The sequence below is a fragment of the Lepisma saccharinum genome, chromosome 27 (genome assembly GCF_977018435.1).
Source record: "Lepisma saccharinum chromosome 27, izLepSacc3.1, whole genome shotgun sequence".
NCBI lineage: Eukaryota > Metazoa > Arthropoda > Insecta > Zygentoma > Lepismatidae > Lepisma > Lepisma saccharinum.
The window spans coordinates 53853147-53878357 of record NC_139255.1 but is presented as its reverse complement, the minus strand read 5'-3'; the positions used below and the strand labels follow the sequence as shown (position 1 = coordinate 53878357).

At 38.6% G+C, this 25211-nt stretch overlaps 1 protein-coding gene across 3 annotated transcripts in view; it reads left to right on the top strand.

Moving 5' to 3' along the window:
* The window catches only part of LOC145980294 (uncharacterized), a 224749-nt gene that overhangs the window by 182071 nt on the left and 17467 nt on the right, over nt 1-25211 (top strand). For all 3 annotated transcript variants that reach the window (XM_083113312.1, XM_083113313.1, XM_083113314.1), the window contains 8 exons: nt 6879-7148; nt 9079-9221; nt 11089-11227; nt 19248-19360; nt 19919-20251; nt 21297-21424; nt 22305-22484; nt 24878-25008. In XM_083113312.1, coding sequence (XP_082969438.1) covers nt 6879-7148; nt 9079-9221; nt 11089-11227; nt 19248-19360; nt 19919-20251; nt 21297-21424; nt 22305-22484; nt 24878-25008 — 1437 coding nt within the window. The remainder of the gene's footprint in view (nt 1-6878; nt 7149-9078; nt 9222-11088; nt 11228-19247; nt 19361-19918; nt 20252-21296; nt 21425-22304; nt 22485-24877; nt 25009-25211) is intronic.

Sequence of the window (25211 nt, the reverse complement as noted above, 5' to 3'; positions counted from 1 at the left end):
CACATCTGCCATAAATTGTTTAAAGATATTTTTATGCTTAGCTATTGGACTTTAAAATTAAAATGAACTGAAGTGATGTGAACTCTATAAGTACGATATATTCAGTAATATGGTTTCTATATCCAGTTGGTGAGAGACGATTATTCCTGGTTGGGATAGCTGAAGATAGAGGAGAAGGGGGAATCCTCCTCACCCCCTTTACTCTCACCCTGCATTAAAAATCAATAGCTGTATCTTTGTTTGCAATTTTCACATTTCGAACTCCTGATATTCCATGTAGATTTTCAGCGAAAAATGCAGGCTCGACCAGGACTCGAACCCGGGTCTCTGGCAGTCCGTGCCATTGCTTTACCACTGAGCTACCGAGCCGGCCTGGCTTCCCCTGCATTTTCGCTGGCGCTGTTTTACCTGTGTGAAATCGCCTAATTTAATGTCCTGATATTCCGTTTCGTTAAATTCAAAATGAGCCCATGAACAAGGTCCAGAGCTTTATATTTTTCAGAATTGTTATCTGGTTAAAATCTGTTTTTAAAATGACCATAAATACTAAGGAAAACAAAGAAATAAAAATTATTTAAGCCAATTTTTAATTTAAAAAAATAGGAAATTCGTGTGCTGTTCTAAAATGGAATATTTCCGATGCCTTATACCTATATATACTACCATTGAAGTGTATATATATATATATATATATTCCGTCTTCTGTTTCTTCTCACACCGATGATGCTATAAATTAGCGAAAATTTTGAATTTTCCTACTGTCCGGTGAGTGTTTCCTTTTACCGTATTTGATTTTTACTTAGCCCTTTTGGATAAAAGCAAGGAGGGCCAAAAGGGCTAAGTAAAAATCAAATACGGTAAAAGGAAACACTCACCGGACAGTAGAAAGATTCAAAATTTTTGCTAATTTATAGCATCATCCGTGTGAGAAGAAATAGAAATAGAAATATATATATGGGAGACTGAATTTTGTACCCCCCCAAATGAAAAACGTTCCTGCGCCACTGATTGCCGGTGTTAATTGCTGCAGTAACGGAAGCCAGGCGTGGTGTGCCTGACCACTATCTATGTTGAGTTCATGGTTGTAGTACATGATGGTGTGTGTTTCTTTAATTTTTGTGCCTAGGAGGGTGTGCGCTTTGTATTTGACATGTACTTTCTCAATTTTATGGTTGTGGAATTTGATATGCTTGGCAAGTCTGGTGGTGGGCTGGGCAGTTTTTGCATTTGATAGGTGCTGCTGAATTCTCTCACTGATGGGCCTGATGTAATGAGCCTTGCACTCGCATTCAGCATCATAGACACCTGGATTGTTGAGGGAGGGAAAAGAAGTACCGTTTGTTTGTTTAGTTGGTCAGCTATTTTGGAGGTTGGTTTGTGTGCTATTTGGATGTTGTAGTGGCGGAGGGCTTTGGTAAGTTGGTTGGATGTGGTAGGATGGTAGGGAAAGGCAAACTACTTGGTTTTTTTACTGGGATCTGGTTGCGATGGTGGAGCGGGTTGTGTTGATGGTGCAGGTTGTCTGACTTGGATTTCAGCTTTGCTGCACCATGTGGAGAGTTGACATTCAGCATATCCATGTTTTAGTGCCAGTTCCGTGATGGTTGCTCCAACTGCCGTATCAAAGCCCTCCGCCCCTACAACATCCAAATAGCACACAAACCAACCTCCAAAATAGCTCGCCAACTAAAGAAACATAAGCGGTACTTCCTTTCCCCCCTCAACAATCCAGGCATCTATGATGCTGAATGCGAGTGCAAGGCTCATTACATCAGGCCCATCAGTGAGAGAATTCAGCAGCACCTATCAAATGCAAAAACTGCCCAACCCACCACCGGACTTGCCAAGCATATCAAATTCCACAACCATAAATTTGAGAAAGTACATGTCAAATACAAAGCACACACCCTCATAGACACAAAAATTAAAGAAACACACGCCATCATGTACTACAACCATGAACTCAACATAGGTAGTGGTCAGGCACATCATGCCTGGCATCCGTTACGGCAGCAATTAACACCGGTGAACAGCAGACGACATATATGCAGACATACAGGCTACAGCAGCACACCTAGCGGTGATTTAGGAAAAAACAACAGAAACGTGCCAAGCAACAACACAACGAATTCCAACGAGAATGGTGCAGTGGCTACTGAAATTAATAGAAAATTACTTAAAACAGCTTCGCGGAAAACGTGAGTACCTTAATTAGTAACTGCTTTGTTAATGCACATAACCAGGTGATTACAATAAGTTTTGCCTTAGACAAATAAACTGAATATTTAGATGCTTGCTTCATAAAGCTAGAAATGTAGTTTTATTGATATAAAATACAAGATGTCTTATTTTGTAATAAATAACAGGCTATTGACAGAAATATCAGACTGGTAAAATTGTCGATAATTTTACTGTTATTCCTATATCGGGCGATACCATTAGAGTTCCGATTACTCTGCCGCATCCTTAAAATATATGTAAATGCTCCTGATAAGAGATATGCATATTATTTGCACTGTTGCGAAAATTTTTGTGATAGGTTTCCTTACTGTCCCAATTTTCTGCAGTTTAATATGGAACTGGAAATATGGACATGTGTCTTCAATGTCATAAGGTTTACCCTGATACAGCTCTCGCCAAGTGATGATCTGTTGTCTGCAGGCCATTGTTGCCAAACATATGTTTGGTGCAAACATTGCGGCCGAGAGTGCTGTTGCACGAGTCCTCAAAAAAAGGGAACCAAATAATATGAATGAGCCATTCAATTCCTTGGAGGGCAAATTCTTTTCCTATCACCATCAGAATTACATGCTCCGTGTGTGTTGGTTGCCTTTACCTCCCCTTTCTGTGGCAACCAAGCATTCAAATTCTCCCCATGAATGGAACACCAAACTCTGCTGGTAGAGAGCAAAGAAAGTGCTGTCCCCAGTGCTCCTCTTAGTGGATGGAAGTACTCGCGTGATGCCTTCCAGCAGACAACAGGCCACCCATTGGAGGAAGAATTACCATTAACCTTCTGAGGCAATGTCGTAGCTTGGGGCCTAATTTTTTATGGGGTAGGATCGAACTTGAGGCTTAACCTGATCCCTGATCCTGTATCATTAATATCTTTCTGTATGCATGCGAATAGACGATGCAGGTCATTCTTGTCTATGTGTAAATTCAGTTTGGAGACACATGTGTTAGCAGACAGGAGTGCAGTATGCTGCAGCTTGAAATACAACAAGTGTGATTAATTTAACTTTCTGCCGCATCTCATAAGGTCGGTCAGATCCTGGTGTACAGAGAAAGTTACTTTTTTTGTGTACTGAAATCTAACCTTATGCTCAGCATTAACATTGTTGCAATTTCAACAGTATCGTAGCACATTTTCGACATTTATATTCATTTAACAGTTGGGCTGAAAAGTTCGTAGGCTAACATAGTAAAAAATATTTTTTTGACAAAATTCGATTTTATTATTCAATATAGTTGCCTTCGAGGGCGATACAACGATTATAACGGTCATACAATTTTTCGATGCCATTTTTATAGTACGATTTCTCTTTAGCCTCAAAATAGGCCTCAGTTTCGGCGATTACCTCTTCATCAGTGCTAAATTTCTTTCCAGCGAGCATTCTTTTAAGGTCTGCAAACAGGAAAAAGTCATTGGGGGCCAGATCTGGAGAATATGGTGGATGGGGAAGCAATTCGTAGTCTAATTCATATAATTTTGCCATCGTTTTCATTGATTTGTGACACGGTGCATTGTCGATTGTGAGCACGCGCGGCACCCATTTTGCACACAGCTTTCGCATGTTCAAATATTCATGCACAATATGTCCAACACGTTCCTTTGATATTTTTAAAGTCTCAGCTATCTCGATCAACTTCACTTTACGATCATTTAAAATTATTTTGTGGACTTTTTTGATGTTTTTGTCGGTAACAGCCTCTTTGGGGCATCCACTGCGTGCATTGTCTTCGATGCTCATTTCGCCTCGTTTAAATTTAGCAAACCACTTCTCAACGGTTGATTTTCCTGGTGCAGAGTCCGAATAATGTTTATCAAGCCAAGCCTTGGCTTCAACAGTATTTTTTTTCGCCAAAAAGCAATGCTTTATTAACACACGAAATTCTTTTTTATCCATTTTTTCACAATAACAAAAGCTGCTTCACTCACAATGCTATATCTCACGAACTAATTATCCGGCAGCTGTGAAATTTATACACGTATCTTTTGAAGATTAGTACTAAGTAAAAATCACATGGATTTAATTCTAGTAACGCCATCTATGAGTCAGCCTACGAACTTTTCAGCCCAACTGTTATGACAATGCAAAATGACAGGATGTGCCTGACCCAGGTGTACAAATCATACAACAAAAATATATACGTACTGATGAAGGTTAACGTTTTGGAGAGGGTGGGGGGGGGGGGGTAAATTGAAAAGTTTTTCTCCCATACAAATAAAAGTAAAAGAAAGTAAAGTGTTCCCCTGTGCTTAGCACAGCATCCAGGATTATTTGATAAATAACTGTTAACTTTTGCGAAATCAAAACTGTTACTCGTTGTTACTTTGTTCCTCAGGTCCTGGGAGGTTAACAAAAGTAATGAATTCATAATTGGGAAAAGAGACACGCGGTAGTATATAAATACGGAGAAAGTGGTACTCACTTTTATCCGCGAAGCTGTTTTTTCTTTTTCGATTAATTTCAGTGGCCACAGCCACCCACCATCCTCGTTGGAACTTGCTGTACTGTTGCTTGACGTGCATCTTTTGTTTGTAGTTCTCTGGCTGCCGCTAAGTGTGCTGTTGTTAACTGTGCGACTGGGTCTGTGTCGTCTCCTATTTCCAGGCGATAACTGTTGTAGTAGGGGAATCCAAGTGTGGTGCGCTTGCCTGCTATCGATGTTTAGTTCGTGCGGGAAGTGCATTATGGTGTGAGTTCCCTTGATTTTGGTGTCTACGAGCATGTGGGCAGTGTGTTTGACTTGAACCTTTTTGAATTTTATGGCTATTGTATTTGATATGTTTAGCAAGACCAGTAGTGGGTTGGGCTTTTTTCGCATCTGCTAGGTGCTGTTGGATTCTTCCATTGACAGATCTGATGGACCTGCCGATGTAATGTGCCTTGCATTCACACTCTGCATCCTATAAACCTGGAATCCCCGTGCGCCTTATAATAGCTGGCTTCAATTACCCCACGGTCCACCTAACAAACTGGCTAAAAAACACAATATCTCAATTCAACCACGAACTAACATATGTGTTCCGCAACAGTGCCGATGCTAAAAATCTGGTGACTTCAATAGTGCAAGCTGACAGTGCAAAATTAGCCAGCATTGACATAGTAGATATGTACAGTTCAATCCCCATAGACCTAGTGCTGCTTTCAGTTGAAAGATGCCTGACAACAAACAGAATCCCTGCTCTAGAGGTACAAGAGATAACCAGGCTATTGGAAGTTTGTCTAAAACACAACTTCTTTCAGTTTGAGGATAAATTCTACAATCAATGTGAGGGCCTTGCGATGGGCAATCTGCTATCAGCTCCTTTAGCCAACATTGTCATGCACCTGGCTGAAAAAGAGATAGTCCACACTCCAGAACTACAATACATCCGATATGGAAGGTACGCGGACGACACAATAGTTGTATACGAAAAAGCAGAAGAACTCAACCTTCTAGTGAACAAGCTAAATAGCAACCACCCCAGGCTCAACTTCACCGTAGAGCAAGAGGAACATGGTAAAATCAACTTCCTGGACATCACCATCAGCCGTGCACTTAACAAATTCACAACCACTGTCTACAGAAAACCGGATGCAGGTAACCAGTACATACATGCTCTCTGTAGCCATCCCCCCAAGCAAAAAGCCAATGTGTGGCTGAACTTTCATCGAAGAGCCTTCTCCTACTGTTGCAGAGAAGAGGGTCTACGAGAGGAGATAGCCATCATCACTGAAATAGCCCTGAAACATGGCTACACTGAAGCACAACTTTCCACTTGGTGCAATAAAGCGGAAATACAGGTCAGACACCCTAACCAACCACAATCAACCCATCCGCAAGCAACCCAGCCACAATCAACCTCCAGCGGCCAATATAAATTGTTTGCCTTCCCCTACCATCCCACCACTTCTAACCGCATATCCAAAGCCCTTCACCCATATGGCATCAAAGTAGCGCACAAACCAAATTCCAAAATAGCCGATCAACTGAACAAACACAAACGGTACTTCCTCTCCCCCCTTGACAACCCAGGTGTATACGATGCAGAGTGTAAATGCAAGGCTCATTACATCGGCAGGTCCATCAGAGCTGTCAATGGAAGAATCCAACAGCACCTAGCAGATGCGAAAAAAGCCCAACCCACTACTGGTCTTGCTAAACATATCAAATACAATAGCCATAAAATTCAAAAAGGTTCAAGTCAAACACACTGCCCACATGCTCGTAGACACCAAAATCAAGGGAACTCACACCATAATGCACTTCCCGCACGAACTAAACATCGATAGCAGGCAAGCGCACCACACTTGGATTCCCCTACTACAACAGTTATCGCCCGGATATAGCAGACGACACAGACCCAGTCGCACAGTTAACAACAGCGCACCTAGCGGCAGCCAGAGAACTACAAACAAAAGACTCACGCCAAGCAACAGTACAGCAAGTTCCAACGAGGATGGTGGCAGTGGCCACTGAAGTTAATCGAAATAGAAAAAAACAGCTTTGTAGATAAAAGAGTACTAGTTTCTCCGTATTTAAAAGTAATAAACCTGAAAATTTTAGGGTGCAAGTGCCCCTGTCAAGTTACACCTATGTTCTGAAGTATAGCCTTAGATCAAAAGTCACATATCTATGAATATATTCACTTATTTTATATTTTACAGGTTACAAGTCTTTTGAGAGTGTCTGAACTGCTGATACATTCCAAGAACAAGACAGCAGAGGAGGAGAAGAAGAAGCTGATGGGTGAAGTACACGTGTACATGGGAAGTCTTTGCTTGAGCACAGTTGCAAGTAGCCCAGCTACGTTCATAGAATCTTCAGTTGTAAGTTTCAGCGTCCGTCAAACGAAACTAAGAGGGAAATCTAATACAGTTTTCTATATACCTGATGGAATCCCACGTAAGACGAAAAACCATATTGATCCTGGTTCTGTAAGTATGTTGCGTAATGCATTTTTGATTAAGCATGGTATAACGTGTATGAATATCATCACTATTGAAAGTTTATTATTACATAATGCATAACAAGGAATATTCACTTTTAGCATGTACTTCCATATCTCCCTTTAGCTTTCACCATATTGTGGAGCTTCCTCAGGTCGCTGCACAAGATTTGAGCTTTGCTCTCACCTTGTTATCAACAGATCTGGGGGTTACTCCCTGGTGGAGGCACATTGTGGTTTGGATCCTACATTAAACTGTAGGTCCAGTCCCGCTTAGCCTATCTGTGCATAAAGGATACTCAAATAAAACTTGGACAGGATTTAAGCTTAAAATATAATAAATGCTAAAAAAGTTTAAAAAAGTACAAGTCAAATAATTGTAAAAACAATTGAGTTAGTTTTTCAATAAAACTTTAAAATAGTGCATATTTTAGGAGAGTGGGGGTCAACTTGCAAACATTGTATATGCTGTAAATTTAGGGCAGGGATTTCTGTAGGAGCTCGATACATGGAGGATTGGTTGGGTGTTGCAATTGGACGAAATTAATGAATAGCTTTCAAATTGCTGGAGGAAAAACTGATTTTTTTTCATATTTGGAGTGCATCAAATTCTGATATTTTTAAATCTTTGTCAGCTGAAGCAGAATGTGCAGTAATTTTATGGCTTCACTTGAATTACAATGTGATAAAGAAATATCTTGCAATTATAAAAAGTTTTTAAGGAGCGTTTTTGATCATGTAAACTGCTGTAAAATTAGAACTTTTGAGTTTACTGGCAGCTGGATACCTCAAAGGGCTTATCTGGTATTACATTTGAGTGAGATAGGGTGAGCTGCAAGGGGACCGCCTTTAAACCCCCAAAGCATTGGGAAATGTGGATTTTTAACATCTACATTCTTTACTATGTTTCTTCTCTCTTTATTTTTTTTACTCTGATATCAATATTTGCATTTTCCTTTTGGGAAAAGGATGCAGGTAGAATAATGCACTGCAAAGCGAAATGGCTCTGGGTTCAAATCCTGTATAATATGTGGGTCTTTTATTTAACCATGTAGACCACTGGAACATTAGGTTGCTTCAAGATGCTGGCGATGATCTTTTTTACCTTCTCTTTTTTTGGGTCGTATGAGCCATGCTGGCCTAGTCAGTAGGGTGTCTGACTGCCACGTGAGAGATCTTGGGTGGGTGACCTAAGTTTTCTGGCCTTGTCCCTACTTAAAGCCGCTATGGGCTTCATCTAGCCTCAAATAAATGGATACCTGGATTTACGTTGTTGAAATGTTGTGCCGAATAATGGCCGAGATCTTGTATGTGCCATCATGGCAGGATGCAGTGTGCACAGCGACCTTTACCTACTTTTTTTTTAGCCTTAGGTCATGCTAAAATAAAGTTCCACGTGCATATAGCACCATGCCATTAAGGCACATTTAGGGAATGAGAGTGTAGGGTTCCACACATTCTCGATTTTTCTCACATTTTGGAGACGGAATAGCACAATGCTGTGGCTGCCTTTAGCCTCCAGGGTTGACCCCATGTACCCATTGATTTGAGGCTGGGTGAGCCCCAGAGCTGCTTTAATTCAGGGACAAGGCCAAAAAATTCCACCTCTAGAATTGAACTCAGGTCTCCCGTGTGGCAGTCAGACCCCTTACCGACTAGACCACCACAGGAATATCAACAGAACCTGGTGTTTTTGGATGGGCCAATCACTGCCATGGCCCAATGCAGCTTAACTTCAGTGAAATGATGGGTGGTAGTGTACTCAGTGAGGTGTGATCGTTGGCAGTAACAGTTTTGTTTCAAATTGGTTTTACTGAGACATTGTCTACATTGGGGAGGAGGTTGCCAACTGAACCTGGTAATCCCAGGTGAATAATATTCATATCACTTAATTTTATACAATTGCTTTGATTTTGTAGATGGTTTTGGGAGGAACACTTGTCCAAAAGTATGGCAACTGGATATGCAAAGACAGTCCTAGTCCCTGCGACTCTGTGTGCATTAGTAGCAGCATCTTTCCAGAAGACTATTTTTCAGACGGAACCAATTCTGCCCAACAAAGGTAACTGCAATGATATTCAATTTTGACATAACAGTTGTTGAAATGGAAAACTTGTAACAGTACAGGGGAATACAGACTTTACATTTTACCTTGGTGGACCCAAAAGATTTTTAAAAAAATCCAAGATCATTCATTTTGCTGCATTATAAGCTCTTTTACCACTAGTTCCAGAAAAATGTGTAGTCAAGGTTGAATTGTATAGTCGAATCAGTGATATTAGAATTGGAGTAACTGTTTGGAGATAAATTACTGAATACAGTGAAACCTCGATTCTACGTTTTTGCGGGAACCAAGCTGAAGAAGCTTAAAATGTGGGAAAATGTAAAATCGAGGAAAACGTTGACATTTTGCTATGTTGGGACCATGAATATTGAATGTATAATGCGGAAAAATGTAAAATCAGGGAACGTAAGATCAGGCTTCCACTGTATTTGTTGGTACTTTTTATTTTTGGAGCCAGCATCCGTGGCTGAGTGGATACCACAGCATGCTATTATGCCACGAGCTTTGAATCCGGGCCTGGCCATGGGTGTTCTTTGTGAGTGTGCCGTCAGCAATTTCATCATATCATTACTCATCCTCATCTTCACGATTAGCCAAAAGTGGCAGAAAAGTGAAGTAAAATAAACCAAATAAGACCAAAACAAACTATTGACTTGATGGATTATGGCTTACTGGTATTTGTAAATTTTAAATTGATGCCTGTCTATGTTGATAAGAATTTCATATTGGCAATATCTAAATACAGTAAAACCTGTCTATCCGGGAACATGATGGTTCCGAACAAAATTTTCCACCTTAACAGTTTTCCTTCTTATACAGGGTTGACTTTAAATACAGTATAGAGCGCTGCAGGAAATAATATAATAGAAAGACAGATTTACATTTCGCATTACTTATAATGTAGAGTACTAATGCATGCACGTACATGAATAAAAATGCGATACATTCATCAATTTCATCATATCACCACTCATCCCCATCTTCGCAAATTAACCAGATGTGGCACAAAAAGCGAAGTGAAATGGACACTCACAAACATCCATGCCCATGCCAGGATTCGAACCCGGGACCACTGGTGTCGTAGCGCGATGTGCATAGAGGGAAAGAGAAAGATTGAAAGATGGAATAAGAGAGGTGAAGAAAGATTGAGATAAAAGTGAAGAAGCAGAAACAAAGAGAGATAACAAGAAAAATAGAAAGATGACGAAAGAACAGAGGAGAAATAGACAAAGAAAGGTGGAGAAGGAGGGTAAGAGATGAAAGAAAGAAACGGAATCGTAACAGCTATGAGTATTGTAGCTCATTCTTTCATATCGACAATGTTACCGATAAGTGAGTGGCAACAGAGGCGTGTTCCACTTACAGTATTGCATTGTTTTCTTGCGAGCGAAAAAAATAAAGGAAGAAATTTCCATCTTACTGAGAATAAAAACATCTCGTTGGTCTTTAAATGGTGTTCCATTTCCGCGTTAAGGAGGTTTCCGCCTTAAGCAGGTCATTTTCAGGTATAAAATAGGTCCCTTCTGGAGACTTTTTTTTCCGTATTTACAGGTTTCCTTCTTATAGATGTTCCAGGATATGCAGTTTTTACTGTATTATGCAAAACTCTGGAAGATTGACATAATTTTAGTGTAATTAAATTTTAATATTCGTTTCTAATCTTTTGAAATATTAGAATGTACAAGTATTGCTTCAAGGCCTTGATGTATAAGAAATAATAAAAATGAAGGTGCTTTTGTACTTTTGAACAGATAGTACTCATTGTGTACTATCACTTTAAACAATGAATATACTGAAGGAACTGCGTGCATGGGAAAATAAATTAGAATGGTTACCAATACATTTTTTGCTTTATTTTTTAAAGGCTAAGCAGTATCTTTGAGGTCCAGTTTGTGAATCCTATCACTGGTGGCTTAGTCATGGTGTCTGGCCCTCTGACAAGACCAATGAAAATTAAAATACCACTCTTGAATGCAGATATTGGGACAGATCAAGAAATGAAGGTAAAAGATAATATGTATTATTTATGTCTCTCTTAAGTTGCATTATGTTTTATTATATGTTCTATTACAAAATTTAGTGCTGTAGTTTTCACAAGGTATTAACCATATGTTTAGGGACTGGTGCTGCCACCTGGACAGCAGTTGTAGTAGCACAATGTAACGATAGATGGTGGTGGCAGCGTATCTTGAGAATCAGTGTACAAAATTTCATGCAGAGGGGGAGAGGGGGTGAACGTTCTGACTGGCTTTTATTTGGAGTCGTGTATGCAATGTGCGTTAGTTTTGCGATGGATCCAAGGAAGGAACAACAAGTATGCATCAAATTATGTACAAATCTTTGGAAAAGTGGAATGGAGTACCTGGCAATGATTACAAAAATGTTTGCAGAGTGTTTGATTGATAGGCTCAGTTCAGGGCCTGTTCGACATTCATTGAGGATGATGAACACGCCTAAGTTCAACAGCTTGTTCACGATAATCAATGACAAACCATTAATCACCTTGTTGATGAATAAGGAATTGGTTATGGGTAGAGCCACATATATTTTTGGTAAATAAAAAAGCAAAATTTCGGTACAAAGGCAGTCAATTTCAGGTTCAAAAGCGGTAAATAAAATAAAATGTTGGTTTTATAGTGGTGAAAAAAACGGATCAAAAACAGTATATAAAATGACATTTTGGTTTTAAAATTGTGAACATAATCCAAAATTTGATTTAAAAACTGTACTTATTACAAAATAAACATAAACCTTCCAATAGCACATTTTTGTAGTTACCAGAGTATTAAGTTTATTCCTGTATAATGGTATCCATTCTTGCTTCTCAAATATTTACAGCAGAATTAATCAATTTTCTGTGAATTGCATAACTCACAGGATAATTCAAACTTGAGAAAGTGTCGCATCAGTAAATAAACTCTAAATTTCATGTTTAAGAGTCTATTTCGCAGTTCATTTCGCATCATTTCGTGACAAAACAGGGTAGGAAAATGCACCTCACATCTTTCAGAAACATTAAAAATTAACATTAGAATGTGTTATTTCCAGTGGTCAGAAGTAGCACGCTACTTGTAGCGCCGCTACAGTAGCTAGCTACAACATTTGTAGCTGTAGCTGTAGCGACGCTACATTTTGAAAATTGTAGTTGTAGCGGTAGCGAAGCTACAAAATTCCTGTAGTAGTAGTGAAAATTTTGCTACAGCTACATTTTTTCTCAGCATTTTGAGGTAAATTTTGAATGTGGCAACAGCGTCAGAAAAAAAATCGACAATAACCCTTAATTTTGCAGGAGGTTCATAAAGACAAAGTCTATTACATGAATATACAGATTATCTAGATTGTAGATTATAGATATCTGCATGTTATTTAATTCGTATCTGAATAATTCAGATATGGAGATAACTAACTGACATATATGAATATATTCCAGCTAACAGCTACATGTTTTTGAGCTGCATCGCTATTTTTGGGGAGAAAGGCCTCGTTTGTTGCACCGTTAGAAAAAATTGCCTCGCTTGCATCACCCCCGGAACAAATCCTGTGGATATCCATGGTGTAAGACACACCAAAATATCATTAATTGCTGTGTAAAACACAACTTGCAGTGCAAAATCGAGCGATGGATTTTCCACTACACTGACAAAGGAATAGTGCCAGCAATAAATGGCTCAGTACGTTAACTGCATTGATCATTGTCAGTATATAGGACCTCACCAGCAAGAAATTATTGTTACAAGAATGATAGAGTTTGTGGAATTACAATTATTTTCGCGATAATCTTTGTTCACAAATTTTAAAATTACAATATGTTTAGAACACTCGAGTTTACACAACAGTTTCCTCAATATATTGTATCATATTGTAAAACGTATGTACGAGTTATTGACTTTCCTGCACAAACGACAATTTTCTTTAGTTAATATACTTCAAATTTATGTATTTTTTCTACTTTTACGTCACTTTTCTGTAACTTTTGCTAATCATGACATCATCATCATTATCCTTACCCGTTTCCTGCCTTTGACTGGGTCGGCATAGAAGTCAAGCCTCTCCATTATTTCCTGGTCTTCCACTATTCATCTCTTTCCACGGTGTTCCAATCTTGTCCTCTTCTCCTAACACTCTCCACTATCTGCTCTTTCCACCGACATCTTGGTCTCCCCCTTGGCGTTATTCCCACTCCTTGTGCATTGTAAGCTCTTACTGGTAGTCTTTCTGCATCCATCCTCTTCATGTGCCCGAACCTTCTTATCTGTGCCTGATCTATCCTGTCCTGAAGCTTCACCACACCCATTGTCTGTCTGATATCCTCATTCCTTATTCTATCCCTTCTAGTCTTCTCCCATAGACTCCTTAAGAAATTTGATCTCCACTGCCTGCATCTTTTTTCTCTCTCTCTATGTCACGTAATTATTAGCACATAGTATGTGTTATATATTACCTTCTTGCATTTCATAGGTACATCCCTGTTCCATATTAATATTCGAACGCTTTGATATAGTCCACCACCCATTTGTCCTCTTCTGTTTACCTCCTCATATAATCTTCAACTTTTCTCAACCATGACAATGAGGATGAATGGTTTATTTAATTATTCTCTTATCTATAGTCGCTTTCTGCCACTTTCGGCTAATTGTGAGAACGAGGGAGAATGATGAATGATGAGCAGTGTGGAGAATGGAGGAGGATCCGATCCTCCTAACTTGACATCTTTCCTAGTTTTTGTTTTGAGTCAATTTTATGCATAGATAAGCTGATCGAGACTGGATCCGAGCCACTATGTGCCTCTGCTGTGTATCGAACCTGGAGCCCTTTTGTAAACGAAGGGCCCCAGGTAATTTTCATTCAAATTGGTGCCTTCATATCAGTCTATTAAAAAATGAAATATTTTTTCTCAAGAAAAATATGTTGATGTGAAGATAAATAAGCAATCCTACCAAATTTCATTTGTGTATAGTTGTATTCATTAATTTGGGTAACACCCTAATTGCAATATTCATATATCAAATTTGAATTGAAATGCCATTTGCATAGGTATGTTATTCTCAAAAACTATAGTAAAAATAAGTAACTGAAGTAACACTGCTATCAAAATTATCGAATGACTGGAATCATGATAATAAATAATAATCTATTTACCAGTAGTAGGGGATTTGTTAAATACCCACATGGTTGTTTTTAAGTTTTTTTTATGCAGAAGTAGCGCAAAAAGTAGCGAAGTAGCGAGTAGCGAACAGGAGTAGCGTAGCGAGCTACTTTTTGGTAGATGTAGCTAAGCTACATTTTGGAAGAGTAGCTGTACTTATAGCGAAGCTACTTTTAAAATGTAGCGTTCTGATCACTGGTTATTTCACATTTCATGTTTTCGTCAAAAACGAAATATGCATGCCCCTAAGCCAAGCGTCAAGCTAAGTTTGCAACAGGTTTTATGTATCAATCTGCGCGAGAACTGAGCTCAGAATCTTCCGCGCCAGTCTTTCCTCAACTGCCGAGCTGCTTACATCGCAGACACTGAGAAAATCCACAGTATTGCCAACCGCACACCCCATCAAAACCCGCATGCATGTCAAGCAGAATGTATTTTTTCTTCTTTTTGTCTCCTGAAACATAAAATTTTAGAAGTACTTTATGCGCATAGAGTATTTAATAAATGTGTCATTACTTAATATAAATGCGAAATAACTTCAAACATGAGAGCATGTGTGTATATTTCGAGCACGCAAAAAGAAAAATAAACAAAGATAAAAGAAAACAACGATAGGCCGCTCTTAAATTTAATGACAAATTATTGTTTTTGGTTTGGAAAGAAATACATTTATGAAAAAGTTGGTTGCTTCGTTCGCAATACATCTGTTACTGTAAGACACACGCACTTCAAGTCATACCAGAAAAAAAAAAAAAAAGCATGATTTGTTATTGGCAGTGATCAGAACGCTACATTTTAAAAGTAGCTTCGCTACAACTACAGCTGCTCTTCCAAAATGTAGCTTCGCTACAGCTACATTTACCAAAAAGTAGCTCGCTACGCTACTCCTGTTCACTACTCGCTACTTCGCTACTTTTTGCGCTACTTCTGCATAAAAAAAAACTTAAAAACAACGATATGGGTATTAAAAAATCCCCTACTACTGGTAAATAGATTCTGTTATTCATTATAATGATTCCAGTCATTTGATAATTTTGATAGCAATGTTACTTCAGTTACTTATTTTTACTATAGTTTTTGAGAATAGCATACCTATGCAAGTGGCATATGAATTCAAATTTGATATATGAATATTGCAATTAGGGTGTTACCCAAATTACATAATTATTACAATTATACACAAATAAAATTTGGTAGAATTAAGTATTTATGTTCACATCAACATTTTTTTCTTGAGAATAAATATTTCATTATCATTCTTCCTCGTTCTCACAATTAGCTGAAAGTGGCAGAAAGCAACTATAGATAAGAGAATAATTAAATAAACCATTTATCCTCATTGTCATGATTGAGAGAAGTGGAAGAATAGATGAGGAGGTAAACAAAGGAGGACAAATGAATGGTGGTGGACTATATCAAAGCGTTCGAAGATTAATATGGAATAGGGATGTACCTATGAAATGCAAGAAGGTAATATGTAACACATACTATGTGCCAATAATTACTTATGGAGCAGAGACTTGGGACAATGACATAGAGAGACAAAGAAAAGATGCAGGCAGTGGAGATTAATTTTTTAAGGAGTCTTGTGAGGAAGACTAGAAGGGATAGAATGAGAAATGAGGAGATTTGACAGACAGTGGGTGTAGTGAAGCTTCAGGACAGAATAGATCAGGCACAGATGAGATGGTTCGGACACATGAAGAGGATGGATGCAGAAAGACTACCAGTAAGAGCTTACAATGCACAAGGAGTGGGAATAAGGCCAAGGGGGAGACTAAGATGTCGGTGGAAAGAGCAGATAGTGGAGAGTGTTAGGAGACAAGATTGGAACACCTTGGAAAGAGAGGAGTTGTGAAAGACCAGGAAAAAAATGGAGAGGCTTGACTTCTATGCCGACCCAGCCAGAGGCAGGAAACAGCGAAGGATGATGATGATGATGTCATGATTAGCAAAAGTTACAGAAAAGTGACACAAAAGTAGGAGAAATACATAAATTTGAAAACTATATATATTAACTAAAGAAAATTGTCGTTTCTGCAGGAAAGTCAATAACTTGTACATACTTTTTGCAATATGATAAAATTATTGAGGAAAACCTGTGTAAACCTGAGTGTTCTAAACGTATTGTAATTTTAAAATTTGTGAACAAATACTATCTCGAAAATAACTGTAATTCCAGAAACTCTATCATTCTTGTAACAATAATTTCTTGCTGGTGAGGTTCTATATACTGACGATGATCAATGCTGTTAACGTACTGAGCCATTTATTGCTGGCACTATTCACTTGTCAGTGCAGTGGAAATTCCATCGCTCGTTTTTGCACTGCAAGTTGTGTCTTACACAGCAATTAATGACATTTTGGTGTCTCTTACACCATGCATATCCACAGGATTTGTTCCGGGGGTGACGCAAACGAGGCACTTTTTTCCAGTGGTGCAGCAAACGAGGCATGTTTCTCCCCAAAATAGCGATGCAGCTAAAAAAACGTAGCTGTTAGCAGGAATATATTCATATATGTCACTTAGTTATCTGGATATCTGAATTCTTCAGATACTAATTAAATAAATTACGCAGATATCTATAATCTACAGTCTAGATGATCTGTATCTCCATGTAATAGACTGTCTTTATGAACCTCCTGCAACATTAAGGGTTATTGTCGATTTTTTCTGACACTGTTGCCACATTCAAAATTCACCTCAAAATGCCAAGAAAAAATGTAGCTGTAGCGAAATTTTCTCTACAACTACAGGAATTTTGTAGCTTCGCTACCGCTACAACTACAATTTTCAAAATGTAGCGTCGCTACAGCTACAGCTACAAATTTTGTAGCTAGCTACAGTAGCGACGCTACAAGTAGCTCGCTACTTCTGACCACTGGTTATTGGTGACAATCAGGTGCATTGTCTGCTGCTATTACTCTGGTTTCAATTTATTAATCACTTCACTAAACCAGGATTCAAATCTTGGTCTGTCCATTTCTTGCTGATAATCACCCTTTCTTTGCACGGAACAGTAAATATGCACCTTCAACAAAGACTTCATTGCCGCCAGTGGGTGAAACAATAAGCCTCCCCCTTCCCCCTCTTCTTTTCTTGTTGGTTTCTTCAGCCCTGGCGGTGGTTTTGCACGGTGGTGTCCTTCAATGTTTCGTTCAATGTACGCCCCCTGCCCCGTCCGAGTTAAAGCACGTCTCGTCCAAATAATAGACATGTTTCTTATCACGGCGATATCTTTTAATACCTCGGAGATTCTTTTGTCGTCAAACAGCAAACAATCGTGTCCTCTTCCTAAACTTAAACCGCAAATCATTCAGCACCCGTGATGCATTTCATGCGCACATTGACGGCAAATCACCTCACGTCCTGTTTTACTTTGATCATGTTGTCGTAAGGAGGATTATGCATTTAAAACAACCTGCTTGATTTGAAGAGCTTTTCCCTTCGGATGAAGCCCAAAATAACACACTGGTAAAACCACACGCTGAACAAGAGACCTTGATTCAGCCATTCTTGCCACTGTATAGCACCATTATTAATCAATCACATCACAATAAACATAGGGTTAAAATAGTGGGATGTGCAACACTGGTATCACGGATTCCACGTGCTCTGCAATGTATACAGTCTTGTTCGACTCGCTCTTGATCTTCAGCGCAATACAAAAACTCCAGTTGGTGAATCTGCGAGTCCTAGTTCGTCTGCACAGTGATTACAACCGATCAAGTACATAGCTGCTAATGGATGTATTATTTTGTCTGTATTTTACAAATTAAATAACTGTTTTCTTGCAAGTATGCAGTTGTGTCGGAATAGAACCCGTCTCAGTGGAACTATATTCTGCTTGCACATTTGGATCTACATATGCGAAAACCTGCTGCAAAGTTTACTTGATGCTTGCTTAGTTATAGGGCATACCAACGGATTCTGACAGTTGAATTGGGTAGGCATTGTGTCAGCAGTAACATGTTAACGCCTTGAAGGAGCTTCGTCATGTTGCCTTCAACGATGCATTCTTCTCACCTCACAGGTGATGATGGGTTAAGGTTACAACCCTGAGACAAAGCAACAATCCTCCCATTGGGAAAGTCCAAAGTCACCCAAAAAAGGAGAGATTGAGGAGCAAAGTCAAGAGCATGCTCATAACTATTTATGACATCAAGTGGATTGTCCCACGTTTTAATCCTGGCGTGGGCATGAGTATTCTTTGAGAGTGGCCCTTCATCAATTTCATCATATCATTATCCCCTCCTCATCTTCGCAATTAGCCAAAAGTGGGAGAGAAGCAGAGTAAAATAAGCCAAATCAAATCAAGGGGCTTGTGCACAAGGAATTTGTTTCAGCAGGCCAAACAGTCAGTTCCACCTACTACTGTGATGTTTTTCAGCAGCTGCATGAAAACGTGTGGAGATGTCGCCTGAAAGTTTGGCGACAAAACACCTAGCATTGCATCATGACAATGCACATTCTCTCACGCTACCTTGTTCACCAGGTACTTTTTGGCCAAGAATAACATGGCTATCACCCCTAACCACCCACCCTACTGGCCTGATTTGGCTACCTCTGACTTTTTTCTATTCCCTCAACTGAAGATCACATTGAAAGACTGTGTAATTTGACACAACTGAGATGGTCCAGGATCTATGCAAGAAAATGTTACAATCACTGCGCTGCAACTAGTGTGGAAGGGGACTGCTTGGGGAGGTAAATTTTTTACTAAGTGGTTGCACCAGTCCAGAAAATTTTGGATATTAAAATCTGGCATAACAGAGAAATATTTGAAAAGTGAAATTCCCTTATGGGAGTCTAACAGTTTACCAAATATCCTAAAAATGAATACGTTTGTTTTATCTCTTGTTTCTGCATTTTTCAGTGCTACGCATGGTTCAACAGAGCCTGGAGGGATACTGTTTGTAGTGATGGAAAAATCATTAACAACAATCCAAAAATGTTTCAGTGTTCATGTACGCAGTTAGGTTATTTTGCGTAAGTATCATTCTGTGTTAGAGAGAATAACCATGTTACATGCTAAGGCAGGAGGGGTATTGAATTTGTATACTTGAGAACAAGCATTTTTATCAATACACCATCAGCAATGCTGATAATTTTATGAATCAGGTGATTCTATTAGTAAAATTTTTACATATCAGATATTTTGTTTTTCTGTCAAAAACAAAATATGCTTATATCTATTAATAGTGAAGTCATAATCTTCATGCAAGAACGTTTTGAAGGGTTACATGCCATAACTCATTAAACATATAAGACATGGAATATGTCAGTGATATGCAAACAATATTTTTCCTGCTTGCCAACACCTTCTTTAAACAGAAATCAATATGGATATTTCATTTTTGAAAGCTAACTAAAAATAAGCCTCAATGTGCTGACCAGACATCACCCATTGAAAACTTGCTTTGTAGAGCTTTGAGTTTATATTTCAACGTAGATATTAATTTCAAAATCATGAATTAGTATTTTCTTAAATATCAAGTATTCTGCTGCATATTAAGCTGCTTCTTCAAAATAATTTTTTTCTCCCAGGGTTTTTGTTTCAAACCCTTCAGCAACAGAAGCAACAGTTCCTGTTACTACAACAACAGAAAAAACAACATCAACAACAACTGAAGCTGCAACTACAACTACTGAAGCTGCAACTACAACAACTGAACCTACAACAACATTAAAGGCCACAACTGAAACTACAACAATGCCCACAACAATGAAACCTATTGAGAAGCAGAGAACTACCTTACTTACAACAAGCGCAGAAAGTACGACGACTACAACAACAGTGAAATCAACAACCATTTTGAATACTGCACCACAGAAACTAGTAAAGAGAATTGCAGGCGATGCTTGCAATTTAACGTTCTGGTAAGTTTTCTGCATTTTTAATTGGTAGGGTTGGGAGATCTAAATTTGTATTAGCTGATTTGAGTTTTTTTAAATTATTTTTTTCTTGTAAAACTGCCAATAATTTTACTGATCTAATATATATGTAGCCTGTAATTTAGTGCAAAATACAGCCATTTTACAGGGTGTCTACCAGTCTGGAAATCCTGGAAATGTCAGAGAAAAATACTATTTTTCTGGAAAAATCAATTTTGTTGTAGTAGTGCACTAAAAATAGATTCTTAAGCAAAGTAAAATAGGACAATCAAAACATTTTAAATAGGTTGTGGACAAACTATACTTCAGTTTGACATACTGAGTATTACCAGTAGTTACTGTAGCAACATTATATATGGCTGAGATATTTCCACATAAACAAGCTTCAATCATAATAAATTTCATATTTTTACGACTGGTTTACAAGAAGATACACACAATTGAATTCAACGTACATAAAAAACACACGAAATAACCACACTTTTACAAACATTTTTGTCTGAATAAGGAACAGACAGAGTAAAAGCACTTTGTCTTGCATTTGTGTAAGAGCAGACACTTCTGGCTTTCCAATTAGGTATATTTGACATTTATTCTCCCATTGAGTACAATTTTACATGCACGTAAACAATATTTTTGTCATGGATAGTAGTTTCATGAACTAAGGATTTAAATCAACCACTTAGCTTTTCATGAAACAATTGCAATATTATATCAATTTTGTGTAATATCTGTTTCCAGTATTGAAAAACTAGCTGATAAAGAATTCATATTGTCTTACACTATAAAAGTAATAAATAAAATATATTTTCCACCACTGTAAAGTACATCATTCTTGTGTGTGTGTGTGTGTGTGTATTGAAAGTTCATTTTGCTACTGAATTAAATCAAGTTGGATTTTTTTTCACGCCTTTCGAGATAGCCACCCACTGTATTCCTAGAATCTGGTCTTGGTTTGGTTCAACTCTTGTTGAAATATAATGCTAATTATAAGATACATAATCACAATTGTTCTGTTTTTGTTTTTTAGGATTGATGAAGATTTTAACAAGAAAATAGGAAACAGGGAACAAGAATTCCTGGAAATACTCAAAATCCAAATAGTCAATCAGACCAATATGCCAGAGGTTATGATTGTAAGCATCACTGTAAACCCTGGTAAGTGAAACAGAGACTTTTATTTGTAACCTTATGTTCATGTTAAATAAATAACCTATTGCAATCACATTCAAGTTGTATCATATACAGGTTATGTCAGTGTTCATAGCATAATTTAAAGTGGCCATTATATATGGAAAAAAAAGTTATTGAATGACCTTAGTACCTAATTGTGCAGAAAGGAATACCATTTACTCATTTATGTCTGATTATGACCCCCTGGTAAATGAGTACCGCAGCATGCCACACATTCTTCCAAGCGGCATCGGATGCTGTCCATCACTCATTCTAACATGTTTGTCGGATATTGATAATGTCATCTCTAATGCGAACCTTCAGTTCCAAGATCATAGCAGGATGTGTTTGGAGCACGTCTTGCTTAAGAAAACCACATAAGAGGACACATCTGGAGACTGAGCTGGCCGTGAGATGTCACCATAACAGCAAATCACTTTCTGTGGCAAGGTCTGTCGCATGAAATGCACCATACTGCACACAGTAACATCAAACAACAACTGAAGCACAATCTACTGAAAATGACAATTCTAGCACAGTATAATGACACTTGCCAGCGGTATCATTATTTTCTACTCATGCTATGACTCCTGTCGCACCCTTTTTGGTATTTTTGGACTGCTTCCAAGAAGTGAGATAAATTCAGCTTTTCAAAGAAGGCACATGATCCTCAAAATGTTGTTTTCCTACATGCCAACTCACCAATGTAATTGATAGTAGAAATGTTATTTATAAAGCACGTTCCTGATGTTCGCGATATGTGCAACATCGCTTTCAGAGGCTAATTTTTGGGATTTATTACATTGTAATGATTTATGAACATGGTGTGTATGAAACTTTATTGTTATTATCATATACTTTCCAGGCAGCATCGTTGTGACCGTTCATCTTGTAGACACAGACGCTAAATCGGTGAATGACATTCTTCCTGTGATAGTTAAGCTGCTCCGAGACGGAAATCTTAATTTGGAAGGCTTGGAGCATGAACATCTGAACGTACCGAAACAGGGAGGTATCATTTCCAGGCTTCAACGGCAGCGAGCTGGTAAGTTCACGTCTCCAAACTTTGGTAGCATAAGTTAACATCTTCCAAATGCAAAACTTACGATGCTAGGGATAGCAAGTGGTGTTAAGTGGCAAACAGATCGTTCCCAACTGTTTTGTGCCTACCTGCATGACAGAGTGGTTAGCGCAGCAAGGTTTGAACCCCAGATTGGGCATGGGTGTTGTCAGTTAGTGTCCATTCATTAATTTCATCGCATCTCCACTCATCCTCATCTTCGTGATTAGCTAAAAGTGGCAGAAAGTGACGCTAAGTAACAAAAGTCAAATCAAAACAAATTACTTTGTGAAGTAATATCTTGAAAAGAGTTTATGGAAATAGATTCTGGTATGTAAGGATGAGACAGTGTCACAGGTTTCCCCTCCCGAGAATTCTTTTTCTTATTCTCTGTGTTAAGGAAGATGTTGAAATGTTTCTTTCTGTATTGTAGCATTCACATTGCAGTAGCTATTTTTATGCTCAAATGAATTGTGCTCTATTGTACAGTGTTTTTCATGGTGTAGTTAGTTGTTTGTGGAGACTGCAGTGAGAATGCATCTGCCAGCATTAGACTCACAGCTGTATGCTGACTTTGGCATTGGACGCATCAGTGCTTCAGTGTCAGATAGCTGGTGTTCAGTTTGCACATGTTTGTGGAGTGTTAAAGGTGTTAACAAGTGTTTCAGATTGTTTTGTTTTAGTTTATGTAGTACTGGTGCTTTTCTGTGGTTTAATAATGCCATGCTATATGTACAATTTAAAACAATGATTTTTTTTATGTTCGAGTCTTATGTCATTGTAGGGAAGTTAGAATTCCCAGATGTTCCTGTTCCACACAGAGACATTGTTCGAAAACTTGTGAACAAATTTAGAGAACCAGGGTCTGTTCTTGATAAGAAGCGAAGGGTGAAATGGCGTGTTCTTACTGAGTAGAAACTAGACGATGTTGGAGCATGATTGGAACATATTCCTCAAAAATACCTCTGGTGCTTTGCATAAGAGACAGACATTTCCGTGATGTATTCGTGGCAAGCTATCAATCTTTTAAACCTGATGACATGCATTAGAAGAATTCAAAGAAAATATCAGGAAACTTGAAGTAATTTCAGAATAGAAACTGATACGTGTTAATAAAAATTTCCTGAAAGAATGTCCTAAATGTGTGGAAGTAGGAGGATAACATTTCCAGCATCTCTTGTAACAAGATACATGGTCATTTTAATTGTAACTGTCAATGCAATTGTACGAGCTTGTTTCATTAAATAGCTAGCGGTTCCAGCTATGCGGATGTTGCATCCAGTTTGTCAACAGATGCTCTGTACTTGCATTTTATGTAGCTTTTCTGCCATTTTTGGCTAATTGGGTCAAGGAGGATGAATGGTTGCAACATAAATTGTTCAATATGTAAGCTTCTCTATGCTGTAAAATTTGTTTGAGATATTGGAGTAATAGTATGCACGTGGTTACATAGTGCCATCCTTTTTACAAACCTTTTTTCTCTAGACACGAGCATGCAAGTGCAGCGACGTGACCAATGTTGGGGAAAACCATGCTCACAGCATGGGTTCAATACCCAGTGGACATACAGAGGATGGACAAAAATATGGAAACACCACGACATCGGAACGCGTGATATCGACACAATTTTTCCACTTGAAATCGGATGCGGTGCGACTTTCTTTTGTTTTGCGCCGTGAGATAGGACCCTGTTAGACTGGTAGGAGTCAACAGTTACGCTGTAGATAGCTTGCAGTGCAGTTGATATTGAATCGTGTTCGAGCTGACAGTGTTTCAAGGAGGGCAAATTGTTGGTGCCCGCTTTGCAGGGACCTCTGTTACTAAAGTAGCGATCTTATTTGGCATATCGAGAGGGACTGTATCCAAGATCATAATGACATAATAGTGCGTCCGGTAAGACGTCATCAGATAAACACCTGCGTGGAGGGAAATGTGCACTGAGTGACAGACAGTTGGACACTGACGAGGATTCTGACCATATTTTGCATGAAGAATGGTGCAAGATTTCATTATCCACCATCCAGGACTTGTATTTGTCCATTCCTCGGAGACTGCATGCCGTTTTGGAAGCTAAAGGCAGTCCTGCACCTTATTAGCTACAACATTCCGGCTTTTCTTTGTAGGTGTTTCCATATTTTTGTCCATCCCCTGTACATAGTTGTTTGGATCCCACTTTAAACTGTAGGTCCAGTCCCAATTAACCTTTCTGTGCATGAAGTGGACTTAGAACCAAACTGAACAACAAGTTCAGTGTTGAAGACCCATTCTGTGGGTTTCTGGTGATACAGTAGGTGTCTTGCAGGCCAAATGTGAATTAACTCCAAGCTATTTGGATCAGAGGGTGCTTTACGATGATGAATTTTTATTTATTGTTGCAGAAAATAATGACACGGTGGTGTATGCAGTGGTGAGTTGTGTGATATTCAGCGCTTTGGTGGTCATGGCACTCGTCACAGGAGCAATTATCGTGAAAAAGAAGAAGCAGGCAGACAAAATGAGGGCATTGCAGGTACTGTATTACTTTGTACACTAATACTAACAAACTCATGTTTACGTATTTGCATTTGTGAAATTCATTCTGAGTATTAGGACTGAGCTAATACTAATACCACTGTGGACAAGCGGTGCCCACAGGGGGGATTCATGACGTGCCTGCGTCATGGGAATTTTTTGGAGGGACAAAATTTTATACCAATTCTATATATATTCACA